We start from the raw sequence: 22108 nt of genomic DNA on the forward strand, positions 1-22108 counted from the left end.
AAGAATAAACTTTAATTTATGTTTAGGGAAATTTAAATGACACAGCAACACAAATTAGTTCATGATTGTGAAGTAGAAAGTAGTGAATGCAGATGCACTTATAGGACCCTTTAATCAGTGCAACAACTGACTTTCAAAAGCTGCAGAATTAATTCTAAACAGTATAAATATAGAAAATGGTTGTCTCAAGCCATGTAGCTCGCAAAGCAAACATGGAGAAGACAGTCCAAAATTGAACTTAATAGTCTGCTTTCAAATTACTATGTGTGCCATAGCATTTTATCACACTAAACATCCTATTCCAAAAGAGAAACATGGTGGTGGCACCATTATGCTGTGGAGATACAGTACTTTTTTAGTAATGATATAAAAGCTGGTCAGAGGTGATAAGAAGATGAATTGCCCTGTAAAAAGACATTGATATTCACAAAAGGTCTCTATCCTACTAAAAAAAATCTTAAGCTTTTTTGTAAAACAAAAGGGCAAAATTGTCAGTGTCTAGCTTTGCTAATCTGACTTACTTCAAAAGACGTGTAGCTGTTAAAACGACAAAAAACAACCCAAGCTGTATTAAACTGTTGCCAGGCATTGTAATAGGGTGCTGTTTTTATGGCTGGATCCTAGTTTGATTTAGTGAAACAGACATAACATTTATGTACCCTTGATATACACAACGAGAAGCCCCAAACCTCCTCGATGTGCAGTGTGAGGCCCAAAGAGCCATTTTTCCTGATTAAAATGCACACTCACACACACAAACCACTGCTTGAGAGGATAGTGGTTGTTCCGTCTGTCAGGATGTTCCCGCTCTCCAAGAGAATATCTGATATCATAAATGACTTCAACTCCTCCCACGCCAACATGAGAGAGAGACGCAGTGAACACAGGAAAAAGAGAGCAAAGCCACAGACAGGCAGCATTTTTGACTGAGCTGTGGCAATCATACGATACACAGGATGGACAAAACTGCTAATAAACAATTTCTGCCACAATGACAAAAAAAAAAAAGAAAAGGCTTAGGGTTGTTATTGTTGCAAACATCTGGGGCAGCACACTAAAAGGAAGCCGTGCAACATATAAGTCTATCAACGCCTCACACAAACAAAAATAGGGAGGGAAACTGAGCAGGAAAAGGAGCTCTTTGACTCCCAAACAAAAGATATCAAGCCCGGCTGCCAGCACAGACAGGGCACCACACCTTGGCAATGATAACACTCACAATCAAAGGAACAGTCGTCATCAATGGAGCCGTGTTTTTAAAGGATATCTAAAAAGATTAAAATATGTCTCATTATGGAAAACAATTGAGCCTTGAGGATTTTTTTATGTCACTCACACGCACCTCAGGCAGTTTTCTTCAATACATACGCACTAAAATATTTCCTGTTTTGATATACAACATCTAGCCTAATTAGAATCAATATAAATAACTTTACACACACAGTGCAAACTGTGCAAATAATCTCTGATGTGTTTGGTCATTTAATTTGGTATTCAAGAAAAATGTTAACAAAAGCAAAATATACGATTTTTAAAAAATATGACATCTTTAAACATATTTTAATTCAATGTATTAAAACAATCATAAAACATGTAAGAAAAAAACAACAAAAATATTGACATAAGATAACAGTCTGGCAACTGAATCAAGTTTCTAAATGATTTCAAACAGTATGGCTCCAAAGATCCAGCAGAGGGGGCTGCTTACTGCAATCATATGCTGATTAATTGAGCTTGATTCTCCCCATGCTGTGAACATAAGTTGTCCCACACTGTAGGCTACATGTTGGTATGTGGGTAAAGGTTACAGAGCTTTATCAGAGTCACCTTTTACCACAGTTAGCCCTTCACATCATTTGTGATAAATGTTAAGAAAACATTGATTTTCTGATTATCCCTCATCAAGCCTATATCAAACTAGGTTATGTTCATTTTTATTAATTGTGCATGTTCCTCTAATTAGCTAATGAGAGACAAAAAGCAGGTTTAGAGTAGAAAAATGCAAATGACGCTTAGAAAATAGCACAAAAAAAGTAAATGGCAAGGCTGAGAATCATCCTTCATTGAAATGTCAGAGATAAATGGCTCAAATGTCACATCAATTAAAACGGGGGACAGTTAGTAGTTCATTAAAGAGAGAGCCATATTGCACCGTCGGGTACCGTTGCCAACCCTTACTATCTGGGGCAGACTGGCAGCGGGTCCAGATGGCACGGAAATCCTCACAGATTTCAAAATGGTCTCTGCAGGGGTGGCGTTTTCTCCCCCCGCTCCCATCCTCACCGCTGAGATGGGGTGTGGGCCACAGGCCCATACCGGCCTACACATTCCAAACGGAGGCATGCAGAGAGCTCAAGGCTCCACAGAAATAAAAATTAACACGGCAGAGGAGAACAGACACTTAAAAATTATATGATTGATACCACACTCTTTTTTTTTATAAGTGCTTTGTATTATCATGCATATCTTGATCAATACTGCTGCAGGCAGAATGAAGCAAGTTTGTCTACTTTAGACAGCACAAAACTATAATAAAAGTATCAAATTGTGCTGTTCATAATAACATGGTGACTTTATTAGCTAATAATGCATAAGGGGTTATTGGTTATTGTTCTCACATAGACGTGGTTTATCCACAAACACTATGCCTAGGATTCTAAATCCCTCACAGAGAAGCTATCACTAGAGATGCAGCACTGTATAAATGTCTTAGATATAAGCAGAGCGATAACTGTGTTTGATATTAATGCTAGAAATATGCATTATTATATTTTTTTCATGGTGTATGAACATCAAGCAAATCAAATACATAAATCACTACCATTACAAGTCTTTGGTTGACTGTGGAGCCCCTAAAAAACCCCAAATCCCAACTTGAGACCTATTAGAGGAGTCTTCTATCACATCTACAGAGCACAACTCCGTCCCTGGCAGGGGGTGGAGCGGTGACTTTGTACTGGCCAATTAGGGAACAAGAGCGGACTTTCCCGTGTTGTGATTGGATCGTAGGACCATGCTGCTAGAAGAAACAGGAAGTGTCATTTGTTTTTCACAGGAACGAAGATTTAACGGTGCCCTATAGTCGGAGTATGAAAAAGGCATCAGTTGTAAGCTACAAGACTAATTAATGTAACTAATTGAACTATAACGCCTTTTTTAAAAGTAAATTTAGCTCTGAAATTGCTTCTTGTACTAAACATGGTCTCTGTTCCGATTCGGTTAGAAACTTTACTTAATTTTTGGACATTTTAAGCTCGTAGTTAAATTGAAGGTGTGTTTATGAAGGTGTAGGGCAAATACTCACTTTCACAGATTACGGTAGATATCTTGCGTGCTTCGGCATAAATTGTGTGATTCATTTATTCGCTTTTAAACGGCACATGTTGCATTTTCACACCTGCGCAGTCACGGTGAGCTTTCTGCTCAATTAATCACGCAGGTTTGACCAGGAGCTAGTCTAATGAGAAACCAGTCAAATGATTGACGAGCATGAGGAGTCTGCCAGCCATTTTTTAACAACACAAGCTGCTTATTGTTTGTTGTTCCTCACCGTGAAAAGCTGGGTAAACATCAAACATCCGAGCAGTCACTAAGTAGACCGAGTGTTACTGCGCCGAAATACGGCAGCACCAACAACACGAAGGACATTATTTTTTAATCAGCGCAGGCGATTAGCAAAGACCATTATTGCCAAAGTCCATTATTCTATCTTGCGAGTCTATTTGCTAAATGGCAGACAGTGTGTCCAACGCTTATCCAAAGTGCACTGTACCATTGTTTGGCTCAGAAAATTTCTCGCCTTTATTGTCAGTTCAGGCAAACCCCTGATGAATACAGTGAGAGCTGCAAGAGTAGAAACAAGAAAGTTGAAGCAGACGCATTTGTGATCACATACCATGACAGATGTGCTGGTGGTGGTGCGCGTTTGTGTATTGGGTGGGGGTGGGTGGGAAGAGGTAATCTTAAAATAAAACAAACAGACCTTTAAACCTAAAAAAAAAAAACATACTAATCCGTGCAAAAAACTATATTGTTGTCTTTCAGTTAGTGTTTTTCTATTATCACCTGGTGGTTCACATAACAATAATAAAAAAACAGTCTCGAAATTGTTGAAGCTCACACTCTCAAAATCAGTCAATTGCTTGTGCTGCCTGACTAACAGTGCATAGCTTCCCAAAATTTTGTTTGCTGTCCCAAAAGACAAAGACTTTGAGAGACAAGTACGGTCGAGGTTGGAATCACAAACAAGATCTTTTTTCCCAAGCCAAGAAAAAAAAAACAATAGTAGTGTTTAGAATAAGCACTTCGACTAAAAAGAATGTAAAAATAATTTCAACATATGAAAGCTGTTTTAGTGTCATATCAACAAACCCTGCTTCAGTTTCCCCTGCAAATATATTGCAGGGCAATTTTGTTTTATATACAAAAGTGTTTATTTCTTTTGTTTATAAATCTATTATTTCATGCAGTCAGTGCATTCATCAACATTAAGCAGTGGAACCATGGTGAAGATATACATATTTAGGGTTTAATCATATTTTGAAGCATATGTTTATGTTTTTTTGGTTCTACAGAAGATAAATAATTTAAGGTTTAAATTATTTTAAAAATCAAATGTATGTACAGCTTTGTTTTTTAAATGCTGAAAAGTTGAAAGTGAATAAGTATTTTTGTATCATTTCAACTTTTCACATCAAGGTTCTTGGAAGTAAAGGTTGCTTGCAGTCAATGTGACCTTTATTTATTATAACCCCCATCTCTCAAAATCACACATATAACATAGTCAATCATCTCTCAGTCCCTCAAAGTAAAAATAAAAAAGGAACTGCTGTCTGGTTATTGCCAGTATCCATCTCAGTCGTCAGAAAAGCTGCACGTTTTTGCTGTTGTTAAGGGCTGGAAACCAGAATCCCATTGGAGTTGCACCCTAAGGAACAAATTTAATGCTAGAAAAACATCCCGGCCATCAACCAAAAATGACGGATTGAAAATAATGTCGAGCTATCTTGGGAATCCCCCACCAGACAAGGGAACAGACTGCATTGTTTTTCTCATTTATGTGATATATAGAACAGAAAGAGAGGAAAAAATGGGCGATTTATTGGTTAGATAGGCGTATTCTATTCCATGCACAAAAGAAATATTTGAGAATAATGTGGGGATCAAGTCACATCATGACATTGTTGGAAGGCTAGGTGTTCAGATATGCAAGTCATCTTGTGTTGGTGGCATGCTTGGTTTTCAATAGATCACTCAATGCAAATTTTTCATGGAAAATTGTGAAAGTTGCCGCATGAATATGTCAATAAGCAGGGTGTAATTTGTTCTTCATCGTCAGGGCAGCGAGATGAAGAAGCAAAGGGAGAGCCAGTGCACTCAGAAGACCATCTCATTGCTGAGCCCCCTGGGGACGATCCAAGTCAGTGGATGTGAGAATGGTGTGCACACCATCCAGATCCTAATGGATGTCGCACCTGCTGAAAGGTACTGTACAACAGCCGGGCTGGTGACGTGATAAACAAAGGTGTGAAATTTACAGGCAGACAGAATCCACTCCTGTGATGGAGTGCCACCATTCCTCATTGGAAGCAGGGCATTTTTGTAGATCCCACAAGAAATATCCGGGAGAAAGTTGGGCAAATATGAGCAGGCACTAGAAATATGAGGGGCACTAGAATACTGTTGGGCTCGAAATTAGATTTCTGATGGCATGTGGTTGTGATTCTTCCTGCAGTATATTTGAAATTTCAGAAAAATAACTTGTTTATTACCCTCAAGGGAGTTGATTAGAAATGATGTCTGGGAGGTCAGCTAAGGCCACAGGGAGTGTGGACTGTTCTCTCCTGTTTCTTTATGTTTCATTCAAGTTGTATGCAGTAGTTTGGAGTGTCAACTGACACTCAGAAATGTATTATGTGGTTGCATTTCATGGCCTTCCCATCCCTCAAAATTGTCAGAATATAGACATTCTTACTGGAGCGACTGAAACTGATTAAACTCAGCACTAATAGATACTTATTCCTTAGTTTTAAAGGTCCACGTCCTACATCTTAGATTAGTTTTGATTAGATTGAAATTAAATATCCATGTTTCACAGATTCACATTTGATAAACTTGAATGATTTGGGAAATTAAACCATTTCAAATGCATCCAGATAAGAAGTTATCCCTTTCAAAATGTCCGTTTAAATTCTAATTTATGGAAACCCATTAATGACCTTGTATATTACACCTCAACATGTGTTTCCTCCTTGACTGTCTGCTATTTCCCAAAATTCATCAAGCAGCAAAAACACTCCACTTGTTGTTAATGAGTTGAAGTGAGAAAATTAATAATATGGAATTTTGATTATGGAAGATGTCCTGTAACCATGCGCGGGCACCTTTCTCCGTCGACTTGCGAACGGGGTTTAATTTGTGCGTTCAGGTTCAGTAAGAATATGCAAATGAATTTAATGATTCGCATCACTAGATCATTTCTCAGTTTAATATCATTTGCGATGTCGGTCATAAGTGGGAGCGATCGCATCACTGTCTATATGTTCTCCAAGGTGTGAGCAAGAAATCGTTAGGAAAATGTTTAGATTTTATCTTGGCCAGTAGAATATGCTGTCAGTGTTGTAGGAGATGGCGAAGCAGAGCCACCTCAGATATGTTGAGTTACTCTATGTAAACAGGCATTAAGGGAGGCGAGATAAAGTGACAAAATACCGGCTTATCTTCGCAACCGGCTTTCCATGTAGATCTCAGAAAAGCCTGGCTGTAGCTGTAATAGTTCAGATCAGGCATTTCCATTGATTTATTTATGACATACTAAACAAGGCTCTTCCCAGCTTTGGATGTGGTGTTGCACAGGCTTAGGAAGTCACTGTGATAAATGACCTCTAAGAACATATTTTGGATAAGAAAATAGATAACATCCATGCATAAAACAAAGAAAGACCTACAGTGCATTTATAGGTTTACAGAACTGTGTATGTCTTTTTTTTTGTTGTGTGTGTGTGTGTGCGTCTTGCCATGGCAGCTAAATCAACACCATGGTGGGTCTGAATCCCTTGCAGTGTCAGGTCAGATTTCTTCTACCAAACAGGAAAAGTGAGATACTTGTCCTGTTGCATAATTGGCTCTGTTAATTTAACAACTGTATCTGATTAAAGCAATCAAGTGGAGAGGCTACCACAGTAATAAAAAGACAATCAGGATCCCAATTTTATACCCTTGTGCTGCCATTTTGTTTGTACCTGTAAAAAACATTGTTCATACCATATACCTGAATTACTGAATGCCTTTTTAAAATTATTTTATTATTTTTATTTATGCTCTTGTTAAATTGTCATAAATATTAAGGATGTTGTAATGTGAAAGTATAATTAGGACAGACGGGACTTAATTATTTATTATTTGTACTAGAGTTATCAAAATAATCAATATTTTCATATAATAAACATAGAAAACAATTCTTTAAGGATACTCAGATTTATCAAAAGCATTAGAGCATTAGTATGAACAGGTAACGTAGCAAATATACGTGGAGAAGAGCCTTTTTTACTCTCATTAGCTGAAAAGGCAAACGTTGTTCTTAGGTATTTTGTGGCAGATGAACAGGAAAAGCCAAAGAATACCAACAAGCCATGACGCTTTGCTACAGAGCAGGAACTACACGAGCATCCTAAAGGCCAAAACTGATGTTGGAGAAAGATTTAAAAAGCTCAGTAATGCTCATGTATCTGCAACAATGAAAGAGTGAACATGCCTGATGGCATAACCTAAACATATAGATAATAATCTATATGTTTAAAATATTAGCAACATGCTGATAGCATGTAGTATGTTTTACATCAGATCGTGTCTCCCTATTGAGAAGTGTTTCCCACCACACAATGACTCCATCCTACCATGTGCATAGTTTTGTACCCAGTGGAGTGGCTGAGCGAGAAATAAAAGTCAAACCGACCAGTTTACGCCCGTCTGGTACTCCTTTGTCTCAGTTGTAAAAGAATTAGCAGCGAACCGGCTGAAAAAAACCAGCAAGCTTAAAGAAATTTTAGATCCAGACTGAACCAGATATTTTAAGTAAAAACTAATCAGAACTTGTGGCAACTAACTATGCCGAGAGAAATTGAACAAGGTTGTTGAATTATTATCTAATCCTTGGTTAGATTGAATGTACACATTCCATAAAACAAATGAACAAACAAAAACTTCTATTAAATATTATCTCTTCTTCTGTTTTTTGAAACCGGAAATTCACATTTTTAAGTGTTTATTTTCTAAGTAAATGCTGAATTACCTATTGCCTAATGGTTTTGTCCTAATTAATCCAATATTGGCTCTATATATAACTTTTTTTTTGCTAGAAAGAATACAACAGCACCTCATACCAGAAAAGTAAGGTACAACATACTGAAAAAAAATGTTAGGTGCTGATCAGTTTGTCTCTTTGTATGACGCCCTTTTTTGGGCACGAGTTGGAGCTGACCCCCGCAGGACATTTTATAACCACAATACTTGCTTTGAAAACCATCAATTGGAGTTCATTTTCTGTGACTCACTCTTAATCTGCTGTAAAAAATGTGCAGTCAACTCACCCAAGGATCAAAACCAGAATAAATTAAAATTAAAATATTCTCAAGATTTAAAATAGGCGCTGTTTTGAATTGGTGATGAGCCATACCAGCAACAACGGTAAACAAAGGAAAGCAAAAGGACAATTATAAAAGAGGAAAGATAATAAGATGATTTAAGGGTAATACTTTTAAGAATATTGTTTGTTGTTAGAGCAGCTTGAGCACAAACAAAAAAAGAAGCATTTCTGGCATTGATAGATAGATATTGATAAATGCCATTATACCTACCTAAACGCCCTTGAAGTATTGCTTACACACCGTGACCGTCAGCTCTTTATAATAGAAATGTCTCAAGCCCCTTTTGCTTCCTAACTGATCTAAGAAGCATTTCCTGAAATCAGCCTCCTCTGCCAGTCTAACGACAGCCCTGAAGGCGCCATCAGATGAACAAATTCATTACATCTCAACAACCCCTGTTGGGGCCTTAACACACCAGCCTTCCTTTTAACCATTTTTACCCCTTTTTACTTTTTAGCGTTGCCTCAGCAGTCACAGAGGGAAAAGAAAAAAGAAAAAAAAATACGGTTTGCATTTTGTTTACAGGAGATTACTGCTATCTGAAATATGATTCTTCTTGCCTCATTCACACAGAGCACAGACATGCAATACAGAGGAAATCATGGAGCACTTTTTTATTAGGGTGAAAAATGAAAAAAGGTCTGGACTCCTGCCCCGAGACATTTTGTGAGCATATTATTTTACAATGCTTTGATCAATTTGTCTGTCAAGCTGGCTGAGATGTGGGGGAGTGGGAAAAAAGCAATTTAGCTTGTGAGGTCCTCAATAGAAATGTACTACAGGAGCCGGTGTATGACATGTTGCATTAGAACCTGAGTAGCCTTTATTGCCTGATAATGTCGCAAGGCAATGCTGATATCAATCACCCTTTAACAGCCGTATGTGATGTGTTTTTATGAAAAGAAAAAAAATAAAGTATGAAGCATTTCTTGGAAAATAATTGATTTAATTCTGAGCTGGGGGAGTTCTTGTTTTAACAACATAAAAATGTTGAAAAAAAATACTGGCACAAAATGTGTTAGAAGCTAAAAATTGTTAAGAGCAAGCTCTTTGCCTAAGCCTCTATAGAAAATTGTAATTAATTTTACACGGATAAACACTTCTCTCTCATTTGCATATAGATATAAACAATATATTTGTGCATGTGAATTCCCTGCACACTCAGGTCATGTGATCAGCCTAAAATCCTAAGTGGCTAAAACCAAAATTATCATTATACTTACCAGGCCATAAATCCCCACCATCAACCCCCCCCCCTTTTTTCTCTGACACAAAGCCTTATAAATCTGTGTCTGATTTTTTTCACATTGCACATTGTTTTTAGTTAATGATTTTCATCTGTTTGTTGTTGCTGTGATAGCGGGGAAATGTACCATATGCTCCGGCAAAAGACAAATGATTAGCAAATGAAATTCTGGACAGCTGTCTGACTGAAAGCGTTTGGTTGATAGCATTCTGCTACCATAATTAGCTTAAGCTTTGGGTTAATTAACTTTCTACCTGGATATGCATAATAATAGCATTCTGTAGAAAGCCAAGGAGCTTTCCAGTATATCAGCTGCAAAGGCTTGCTTTTTTTTATTATTATTTTGCATTTCGGTGGCATATTTCAATTTCAAGAGGCGATTTAGCTCGGGAGCATCGTCAAATATTGTAGATTTTACTCCCCAAGCCAGATAATTCTGAAACAATAGGAGTGCATTATGTGGCAGAAATGCCATTTCTGAATGCAATTAAAGCGGATGAAAGCAATCGCAAATTTTTAAACGCCTTTGTCTAGCATGAGGCCTACTTAAAAAAAAAAAAATAACCATCAAGAGGAGAAAAGAGGCAGGAGAACCCCCAAGTCCTTCTATAAGAGGCCTTTGAGACTGAAGTGAAGTACAACAGTAATTAGTCTTTTGTATGAATTTGCTGGCCATGGTCATGATTAGTTAAGCATATGAGAGGACTGCAGGACTGCACTGTTCTTAAGGAGGAGGGTGTTAAAGTCTATTTATCACCAGTTATCCTCACAGCTTTTCATTATCACCGACAACACTGGATGGGGCCTGAGAACAACCTAATTGTTCTGAGGTGGAGTGTTTTTGTGTCAAACCCGTCACCCCAGTCGCATTGGCATTCATAAGCAGCCAGACATTTTCCATCTACCCGGCTCTAATACCCAAGCTGTCACAACAGCTTTTACACACTACCACTGCTGGTGTGAAATATCTGAGGTGATGCATTTATCGTTTTTCTCACACTCGTGTTGTGTTGTGAATCAATGCCCTGCTTTGCGCTGAATAGCGGTATGGTAAATGTGTTTCCCTGGTTGGGGTCTGTTTACATGATGTGCTCACACGTCGGGAAACCACAACCACAACTTATTTTCCACTACGGTTCCTTTCTGGATCTGTACTATTTAATTTGACCAATGGCTTTGCCATGTGCTATGTCCTGGTAAACTTCCTAGATTTTAACCAAACGTCGCAAACAAGTCCCTAAGGTCCACTTTAAAAGATAATGAAGAAAGTCTGAGCTTTAAATGAAGATTTAAAGGAATAAGCAAAGACTAAAGAATTGTGTACAGTACTGTTGTTTGCAGTTGAGAAACCAGAGGTACCATAATTGTGAATATGTTAATATATATTGAGACTATTATGGCAATATCAGTTACAGTTGACCCATTTTTGTCAGATTTTTTTCTTCCTCTTTTTAAATCTGCTTTTGCAATTTCCTCAGCAGTCTCTGTTAGCTTAAAAGTTTCTAGGGCAATAAAAATACACACAGGGTGTGGTCATTGAGGGAAGTTAGGGTCCATTCCCCTGGCCAAATACATTATTGATATACGCAGGGTCAATGAACGACAGTTGAACTCTAATAACTTACTGAGCTACAAGCCAAAGCATTCCTTTGCGATTGCAATATTGCACACATTGATATTGCGATGACAACAGTGACGTGATATATTGTGCAGCCCAAATATTAAATAAGAATAATATTCTAACAGTATGATCATCTTGTATTAAAAAAAAGTTTTGGAGCTCGTGGTTTAGACCAAAACTATATTTTGTGAAGCTGCTGTGTTTTCGCATGTGTATTGACACTTTTCTGAATTTGGAGTACATAGATAAAGCTAAAATACTCGAATACTAGAACAGATATTTGATTTAAAAAAGTCTGTGCATATCACTAGACTCAAAATACATGCACTGAGAAGGGTATGAATAATTTTTCAGCATGCCACCAGAGCTAATTTTACTCCAGTGCCAGTGGTGTTGTCTGACTTGCGATAACAAAGACAAGTGAGTGACTATGTGTTGAAAAATGGTGACAAACCTTTGGTTCATTCCATCTTTCTTTCTCCATCATCACATCAGCTTAACACATAAGCTTAATGTTCCATAAAAGGCAGACTTTAGTGATAGCCGGGAGTCCCCTCAGGTAAATTTATATGTAAAAGTAGCTGCTATATTTGGACATTTGGGTTATTTAAATTTTTATCTTGTACCAGTCTTTGTCTAGCACAGTCTTTCATTGTCTAAATACACTTTTGTGTGCTAAATAAACTGCTTACATTTGTAACTAAAATGCTTCGTCATACAAACTGCAAACTGCTGAAATATTGAATGAAATCATCAATAAAGCAGCGGGGAGACTTTTTGACGTACTCCCTTTAGAAAAGATATATGAATTATTCATTGTGTAATGATATTCAGATTATTTTTTTGTTCTATTTTTATGACCGCCTCAGAATATTGTTTTGCATGTTTTGAAGTGTAGTACTCAGCTGCGTATTCATTAAGGTGCTGCTCCCACTGGCCCTTGGACCCATCTGTGCTCTATGTTTGTGCCCCCGTCTCCTGGGATCCTCCCAATCAGGCTGCATGTGCCATTTCCTGTGTAAACCAACACCTGTGCAACACACTACCTGTAAACCGCCCCACGCAGACGAGACACTGACATTCGCTCTGATAAAATTCTGCAAATGTTGTGGTTTTCCAAAGCAGAACCTCCAGGGTGAACCCAGAAGCCAAATGAGAGTTGCCGCTCAGAACTAAAAGCAGCTCCTGCAGTTTTTGTTCCCCCTCCCTTTTCCCTGCTGTCGACCGTGAAGTTTCTCCAACATGAGGCAAGTTTGTTTTAGAACTTGATTGGATTCTGTATCTGCAACGCACAGAAGTGTATAGCGTGCGACATACCACGGCAATATGCAGAGAGATGATTCCGCTCTGACATCTTGGAGAGGAGTACGAGTCAATTATGCCCAAGTGTTGTTATTGCTTATCTTCCTGTGGCACCAAACAAGGATTTAGTCAAGGATTTAGGGGTGAGGGGGCGGCGGTGGGGATCATGGTAAGCGGTTCACAACAAAACACTCAAAACTCTTGGGAGCGGGCACTGATTTAAAAATAAATTACAGAAGACGAAGCGCTAACACTCAAGGGCCCTCAACAGTGCTGGCGTACACAGGTGAAGATTAGCCTCCTCCCTAATCAGAGGAACAAGGCAGTAATTTGCTCTGAACACAGACAGTAATTAGGACTTGGTGACACTGGATTCCCATAATGCCTTTGTGCTTGACGTGGTCAAATTTTGACAGAGGCTATCCATGCAGGGTCACTGTCCCCTCAGTCTCCTGGCCCTCTTCAGCTGAGTCTCTAAAAGGTCCCTGCAGTTACAGGGGATCCCTAATGTACTTTATGCCTCCCTCACTGGCTCCTTACCATTCGGGTAATTGGAATCTCTTACTGTGGCACTTGAGAATAGAGGCTAAAAACGCTATTTGAAACTGCTCAGTACTCTGTTGTAGATAAACATTGCAGCGTTGGGGTGTGGATACACTACATAATGGAGTAAGAGTTAAGGCTCTGGTAATACATGCCTTCACTGACTCCTGTGGCTAGCCAGCTGGGAGAAGACCTAATTGTTGTGTGCTTTGTTGCCTGCTCTGCAGTATTTCACCACCACCTTTATGTATTGGATTGAGCGTGCGGCCTCTTCCGTGGACATTTGCTAATAAGAGTTGCTGGATATCAGGAGAGCAGTTTATCTGGCCTAGTTGGTTTTATTTCGGAACAGCTGAGCACAAAATGTTCTCTCTTTCTCTCTCTCTCATAGCAGAATAGGAAGCCTTTCTTAAAGCTTACCAGTACTGAGATAGGCATCTGATCTCAAATGGTTGAACGCCCTGCATCGAGCAAGTGGCTTACAATTGTATCACACCCTCTTGCTCAGAGACCATCAGGATCTTGACATTCATAGAGACATGCTGTATTTTTTCTTCCTTTTTAGACAGTCATTTTAGGCTTTTTTCATGCTCTCTTGAGTCTTTGACGTCTCTGAGTTAAGTATCTGCAGCTATAAGGCTGAGGAAAAATATTGAACGGCTCTTGGCCTTTTCTATTTCATCCTCTGACCCGCCATGTTACCCATGATCGGTGAAGGAGAACTCTGGCAGGCTGTGTCAAAAGTGACAGCCGATCGAGTCGGGATGAGCGCCATCACGCTTCAGAGGATGGAGGCTTCACTTTGGAGTTTTTCCCCTTTTTTGTGCGATACACCATTACACCCTTCGCCAGATCCCTTTCAATTAGATCCTGTGGTTAACCTGTTTCATTCTTACGTCTGTAGCTGATAGAAAAAGTCTTACTGAAGTCTTGTGCAAGTGGACATACCAGATGTTTCAAGGAAAACTGACAATTTTAATGCCAAATATTCTTCTTTTTTTCTGCCTTTTTCTCATTGTTTCATTGATTGATGGAATAACCTTCAACATTACACAAATGCTCAATTCATTCTTTATATTAGAGTTGGAAAATAGGTGGAACTCCAGATGACTCCCACTTTACGCAACAATGATTTATGGTAATTGGAAATTGATTGTGACAGGAGCACAGTATTGGAAATTTTCTCAAATCGCTATCTCGTATCAGGGGAAATATTCTTTTTAGTGCAGCAGATCCTCTGCTAGTTTGGAATTAGTTTCTTATTTCCTTACCTGTGATTGAATAGAAAATGGCCAAAGGACACTAAAGAAGTATGATTTATGCAGTCAAAAGATAATGAAAGAGCAGTTCTACTTTAACCTGGTTTGTAATGTTTATTTCAACTGAAATGCAATTATTGAAGCTTTTTTTTAATCACAATCAAGCACAAGCTTGTTACCAATATCAAGGTACACCAAAAATATTAAACAGTTTCCAAACTGCTAAAGTTTTCTTTCATGCTAGTCTTTCTTGCATTATTCCTACATTTTGAAGTCATTTTAATGAGATGTCAGAAAATATACTGATGTTAACAATGTTTTCTTGGCATGCATGGTACAGCATCACTCCACCCCCCCATCACCTGTTGCTTTGCATTGCTTAATCTTGTAGCACTGTTTATGAAATCATCATAGTTTACAATTTTAATGTATTTTATTGCAATGGGATGTTAACATCTATAATTATTTATATTTAACCAATAAATATGAAATATGAAATATGAAATGAGATAAATATCTCTTAAAAGTTATGCCTATCTCAATAATAATCAAATAATATATGTTTAGTCTTTACAACAGTTAAATCCGCCTTACAATTGCTGACCAACTTCTCCATGTTTCCACTGGTATTTAAAATAAATAAATAAATATATGCATATATACAGTATATATATTCAGTGATGATCTCTAATGCTATAATGCCTCCTTCCCATTACCCAAATCTTTAGCTCCTTCCACAGACTCCCTATGAGATTCAAATTGAGTCTCTGATTGGGCCACTCCGAAATATTAATATTACTTCCAGTCAAAGGTAAAATAAGCAAGATTACCCCAAGATTACCCAAGTTGTTAATCAGCTTATATTAGTGTACCTCAGGTGAAGAAAATAACAGAAAATAGCTTTAATGTTGTGGCTACAAAGAATTGACTTAAAACTTACTACTTATTTTAACAGGCCATGTTATATAAAAACAATGCCTTAGTAAATATCAAATATAATAAATATGTGTCATTATTATTTATTTTGTGATATTATGATATCTAGATAATTTTACTCAAAGTAAGAATCTCAATTCAGTAAGAATTTCAATTTCATCCATGCACACGTTCATTACTTAAGCAAAACAAGGAAAAGTTTGTATTTCTTACTTTATTTCAGAAAATAATGCCAAATTTCATGTAAAAGGCTCGGTAATGTGCCAGTCTGGCCTCTTTAAAGACCATATGACGAGGGTTGACTGGTGATGCACTGAAGCGTCTGGAAATGTTGCAGGAGCTCCATCTTCCACAGCCCATATGCTCTTTAAAAACAATCCCCCGTTGCACCAAGAGGTGACAGACTTCAGCTCCACTGATGTTCCTTTTTCACTTATTTATTTATATTTGCTGTTGTTTATCAACCATAACATGTCCTGCATTACATTAAGTTTTACCACTGTCAACGTTGTGTCGCTGAGGCAACTTTTAAAGCGAAAGGCGGAGAGGAAAAATTAGCTACGGTGACAAGTCTGAAGTACGAGCAGGGGAGGGGGTCAAAGGTGCCAAGCCTTAAGCAAAGGTGCACCAGCCTTTGTCCGGTAGATTGTAAGGGCCTGCGGGTCCAACAGGAACATTTCCACACACAATATCCCCGAGCTGTCAGTGTGCAGCGTCTGGAACATCCTCTCAGAGAGAAAGAGGAGATGTGGAGGGGTAGAGGAGGAGGTAGAGGTGGGAGGATGCGAGTTGGTGGTGGTGGGGTAGAAAGGGAACGGTGGCCTGGAGATCCTAGCTGAGAGAAAGTAGGCGGGGGGATGCGGGGTGGTGTTGGGGAGCCAAAAGAGCTGGTGTGGGAGGACAGAGAAATAGAGAGGGGGTGAAATGAGGAGGGAAAGCTAGGGGGGAAGGAGGAGGGAAGGGATAGAAAGGAGAGACAATGACAAGTAGGGGCTGGCTGGGCACTCACCCATGCCGACAGAGATTGCCATGAGCCATGGCCATTGTTTGAGCGGGTCTCAGCGCAGAGCCCACTGGTGGGTTTCCGAGTTCTCCACCGCTCGGCTATAAACTGCTGCGAGGTTTATTTAGAAATGAGAGTATTTACACCTTTTACTGTATTTACACCCACTGTTAAACGGCACCCAGGAGATTTCCATCACACAGCCACAAACTAGCAGGCAGAGCGGCCCTCTGAAAACTGACCTGCTCAGTCATAACACTCCAGTAAACCTCGGCTTCACATGTCCAATATAAAACGCTGCTCAAACTGTGACCTGCAGAAGTGTAAAAACACTTTAGGGCCACGTTGTTACGGCAGGCGGGAGGGAGACAGCCTGTGTGTTTAACAAAGTAAATGTCTATTATTAATACCGTACAGGATAAGCCAATTTTTTAAAAAAAAGGGGGGCACTTAAATGGCGATATTATTTATTTATAAGTCCTGTACACCAGTTAATGGAATTGGCGGCCTGCTTTAGAATCCGCAACACAGCTTGAGGTCCACTTTGGAGTAATGCACATGCTAAGAGAGGACCTTCCCAATAGGGTCTTTAAGTGTCAAATATGGGTCAGCCTGCTTGCGTTGACCTGGGGGGTGGTCAGTAGCAGAGAGAAACTCAGCTGTTAAGTGATGCCAACTCAACCATCGGCAAATTCCTCCAAGCATCTACTCATGCTAAGATGCACGTCCAAGTGCAGTTCTGTACTGGCCAGCTCCGGTTTGTCCAAAAAGAAAAAATAAATAAATCCATTTATTCTTGTCATGAACTCTAAACAAAGCCCAAGCAGAGTTGAAACGGTTGTTAAGGCTTCTAACTTTTTCTGACTATTTCTAAACCCCCCCTTTTTTGTTGTAGTTATTTTTGAAAAACTATCTGTACTGCTTCACAAACTCTGCCCCTTGTGATTCCTCTTTCACTTTGTGCAATACACATACACACACTTAAAATCTGTTGTGAGACATTTCTGGATTTCTTCATGTTTTGCTCCAGTTTTTTGGCTTGCGGCTGCAGTTTACCTGCTGCTTTTACAGTGGGTAAACCTGTAAGTGTTAATGCCTTACAAAATATTCATGCCATTGTCATTTATTGAACAAAGTAGTGCAAATTTACACAGTGGAAAATGAAAAATAGATGTTTGCAATAAGCCTGAATAAAACTATTTGTCATTCTTTTTTATCCAAGTCATACCACTCATACTCAATTACAAACAATATTTCTGCATTACTGTTAAGTTGAAAATTAATTGTCTGACCAGAGCACCTTCTCCTGCATGCTTACAGTGTCCCCTGCAAGTCAATTTCAGTAAATTAGAATATTAAATCCCATTCAATTTACCCGTTGTAATTCAGTTCTTTTTCTTAACCCCATATTTCTGCCTATTACCTATAAAAATGTTTTTTTTATTGGTCTGATATAATATTCAAAGCCTAAATGTCATGTTCTAATTAGTTGTAAGTGGAAAATCATAATTAACAAAACTATGTGTTTGAAAACATCAGCCTGTGTGTAATTAATCTATACCTCGTGTTTACTCACTGAATTGACTTTCTGAAATAAATTAACTTTTCAATAAATACAGTGAACTCCCAATATTCACAAAGGTTAAGGACCATAATCACTTGTGAATGGTTGAAATCTGTGAGTACTTTAGACCCTCAAAACGCTTATAACTGCCTGTTTTAATTGTTTAAATATACCTTAATATGCATAAACACTCACAGAGTAAATCATTTTGGCAGTACGACAGAAAATAATATCTACACTCTTCCTTACTTCCGCTCTTGAGGGCACAGCCAATCAGTGCCAAGAAAAGCATAGCTAATGGATTGGCTGTTTAGCAAGCACCAGCCAATGGCTTATCAAGTAGCACTGTGTCCACTTATTCGAGCTTCCCAAGCATTTTCTTTAGAATATTTTAGATATGCATTATGCACTAATATATCTAAAATAACCCTAACTCTATTCTAATATTCCAGCCCTTCCACCTTATTTAGCTGAAAAAAAGACTCCAACTTATTTCCAGCGAATACGTTGGAGTCCCATTCCACAGAAACATCTGTGTTTAGGTGGGGCTCCACTGCACTCTGATTTATTGAGATGCTCCTGAGATGCAAACAGGACATATTATAGCTGTCTTCAGCTCTTTTTCCCCACCATTCTTTTATAAAAACAGATTTGTGTAGCATACACGTTGTAATTGTCCAGTCAACAGATTCTCCCACCTGTGCGGTGGATTACTGCAGCTCCTCCAGAGTTACAGTGGAACTCTTGGCTGCTTCTTTAAATACCGTAATCTTCTTTTCACACAGACTGTCAGTTTGTGTGATCGCCACGTTTTGATGGGTTTGCAGTTGGCCCATACTCAGATGACGGATTTAACGGAGCTGTTTAAAGATGTTGAAAGCTTAGAATTTGTTTTCTAACTTTACTGCTGACCTATCTCATGTGTCCCTTTGTCTTAATTATGCTGGATATTCATCAATTCATCAGAGCACAACTGTGATTAAGCTACACAAAATTGGGCTCCATTATTGATTAGGCAACTACTGAAGAAAGTTGGTTACTCTGGTTTTTTTCATGTGGGGTGTCATATCCAAGGAGGAATTTATTCAAATTCACACCACACTTTTCAGATTTGTATCTGTAATAAAAATGAAAACCTCACAGTTATATATATACTATACTACTGTTTGTTCACCTGTCATGTAAAATCCAAATGAAACACACAAGAGGTTTGTTATTGTAATGTGACAAAAAGTTCACATAGTGTTAAAGCTTCCTTGGCAGTGTGCAACTTTAGATTTTAAGCACGTCTCAATTAACAGCTTAAGTTTTATTCTGCATATAATGCCATCTTCCATCTGTGTCGTATGTTACTGCACTCCTGTGACTTTTGTTTCTTTTTTTTAGAACCGTTCAAGCTATAGCTGGGGTGGTATGATTGCTCCTCTGATCCCCATCTTACTTCCCTTGTCCTGCCTTACATCCCTCCCAGGAGCAGCGCGGCCCCCCTGAGCTGCGTGGTCACCGATAGCCCAGCAGAAACGAGCCCCGAGATGCAGCGCTGCGTTGAATGGCTCCAGGCGTACTTCACCGAGCCGCAGACCGCTGGGAGTCTCCCGCTCCCTGCCTTTCACCACCCCGCCCTGCAAGGAGGTCTGTCATGGATAAATATTTGCAGAGCCGTGACTGGGATCAGGCTTTCACTCTTAATTGTCAGTTACATCACTTACACTCACTGGCTCACTGTGTTATAATGAAGTATTTTATGGCTGAGAGGGAGAGTGGAGGAAAGTGGGTGGTGTGTGCGTGTGCGTGTGTGTGTGTGTGAGCGGCGGAGAGAGAACAGAACACAGAGCTGTAACTTGGTTCAGTAATCTGTGGCAGCTCTTACCACGCGTGTTAGTCTTGGCAAGCTTTTTCATGATTCTTGGCACATTCTTTGAAACTGATCGAATTCCACTCTTGACATTTTCAGACAGGAAGCTTTCTTTTCTTTTTCTTTCTCTGTCTTTTTTTTTTTTTTTTAGATGAGAACATGTGAATGGTGGTAAAGTTTGAATGAGCTTATTGTTGGCTTGATCAGTCACTTAGGGTGTGTAAAAAGCTGCCCAGAAAACTGGACAATTAGTGTTCTTGTAGTGGGAAGTTGTGCTTGTGGAGTCAGTGATAGAGAAGCTAAAGGACAAAAATGAAGAATTAATTATCTCTGGTGCTTTTAAAGACAATGGTTTTGTTGCCTAGCAAACTTTTAAAATCAAATTAAAGTCAGTGCATTGGTCAAAACAAATTAATACAATGTTTATAATTATTCAGGTGTTGCTGCAGATTCTCAATGAGACTTCACTTACTTTGAGGCACTTTAACACATAAATATGCATTGATTTAAACCTCCCCATCGTGTCTCTAACATATGTTTTGGGTCACTGTCCAGTTTACAGCCTCTAATAGGTTTTATTGCATTACTCTTCTTGTTTATGAAAAGCATGTCACAGCATGATGCTGCCACTGCAATAATTTACAGTTGATGTCCACTGTGTTAGTTTTTCACCAGACATAGTATTTTACATTTACAATTATTGTTCTTTCAGTGAGTATTTGTGTTTACAAAGTAAGTGACAGAAAAGACGAATAAGATATTTTTTTTTTGTTTTGAAGACACTGTAATTTTGTTACACGACAAACCTAAATATAGACATCAAATAAAAAGTCAGTGTTGTTTTCACAACTAAGTATCTTTTTTTATGTTATTTTACTGAGGCGCTTATGATATTTTAACTTAAGGATTTTCAGACCAGCTCACTTAGCCCCACATCCACACATACATGGAGAAGAAAAACCCTAATATATGCATTTAACAATTGTGGCTCCCTTCCCCTGCAATCAGGCCTTAGTTGCTCTCTAATTTCATGCAGATCTGCGGTGCTTGAGTGATGGCATTTTCAATGAGCAGGTACTCCGTCGAGACCCTGTATACAGCTATGAGTCCCACGCTCCCGCAAAGGCAATGCAGAAAATACATCAGGACCAATTACGATATCAACTTTCAGTGTGATTCCCTTCGCCACCAAGTGCTTGTGTACCAGCCCCGGGCTCTTTCAAATCGCATCTCATCTGAAAGTCTTTGGGGTTTTAATTAAATTTCAGGATAGATGGAATTCTTCATTAGTACCTGATCTGAATAGGTGATTGTGCCGTGTTGCACCTCTTCCCCCCACTCGTCTTTTGTTTTGGGGCTCCATAAAATACAAGGTTTAGTCTCTCAGTAGTCAGAACCAGAGGCCAAACTAGTGGAAAAATGTTAAATGTGTGCATCAGGAGTATTTGTCTTCTGAGGGTAAAGAAAAAAAAATACACATATAAATATATATATATTTTTTGTGTGTGTGCAAAAAATTCATGAATTGATTTTGCCTTTATGGAGCATAAATTTCTTTTTAACAAGTCATACTGTTGCCACCAGTCTCCAAGAAAGAAAGGGATATAAAAAAACAAGTATAATCAGGTTATTACAATCTGTGACAACCAACTTTTTGTTTGCTCAGTTATCTTTGGGGAGAACCTGAACGCGACAGCGCTCTCGCAGCACTTGTCATGTAATATTGAGTTGTGACCTTCACTTGAAGTGTTGCCATGTTTATTTACACATTTCTGACAAAACAAGCCACTTTTCATATTAGCTGTCACGGCATACCTGAGAAACAGAGGTGACATGAAAGGAGATTCAAGGCGCAGTTCCCTATATCGTCTGACTGTCACGCACAGCATCACACGGAAGTTTGGCCAACAGGGGTAAAGGAATGGTAAGAGCATGCGCGTGTTACGCTCAGTTAGCTCCAGTGTGTGTATGTGCGGGGTGGTCCGCGGGGGCGTGTATGGGGTGTGTGTGTGTGTGTGTGCTCGCATTTGCTCCCTCAGAAAACCACAGACGCCAACGTGGGTTCTTAAAATGATGCATATTCTTATCTCATTAATTATGCATCCATATGTAACAGACGAGAGGATCTTAGTCT

The 22108-nt window shown here is 38.9% G+C and overlaps 1 protein-coding gene across 5 annotated transcripts in view; it reads left to right on the forward strand.

Moving 5' to 3' along the window:
- The first annotated feature begins 2950 nt into the window (after positions 1-2950).
- Positions 2951-22108, forward strand: part of LOC114137766 (methylated-DNA--protein-cysteine methyltransferase) — a 40576-nt gene continuing 21418 nt past the window's right edge. For 3 of the 5 annotated variants that reach the window (XR_003594098.1, XM_028006573.1, XM_028006576.1), the window contains exons 1-3: positions 2951-3107; positions 5339-5484; positions 19591-19751. Coding sequence is in view for 4 of the 5 variants with exons in the window: in XM_028006573.1 (XP_027862374.1) it covers positions 3090-3107; positions 5339-5484; positions 19591-19751 (325 nt within the window). In the remaining variant the exon portion in view is untranslated. Of the gene's footprint in view, positions 3130-5338; positions 5485-19590; positions 19752-22108 lie in introns of all 5 variants that reach the window. The other 2 variants (XM_028006574.1, XM_028006575.1) reach the window with 2 other exon arrangements.

The sequence above is a fragment of the Xiphophorus couchianus genome, chromosome 22 (assembly GCF_001444195.1).
Source record: "Xiphophorus couchianus chromosome 22, X_couchianus-1.0, whole genome shotgun sequence".
Taxonomy (NCBI): Eukaryota; Metazoa; Chordata; class Actinopteri; order Cyprinodontiformes; family Poeciliidae; genus Xiphophorus; species Xiphophorus couchianus.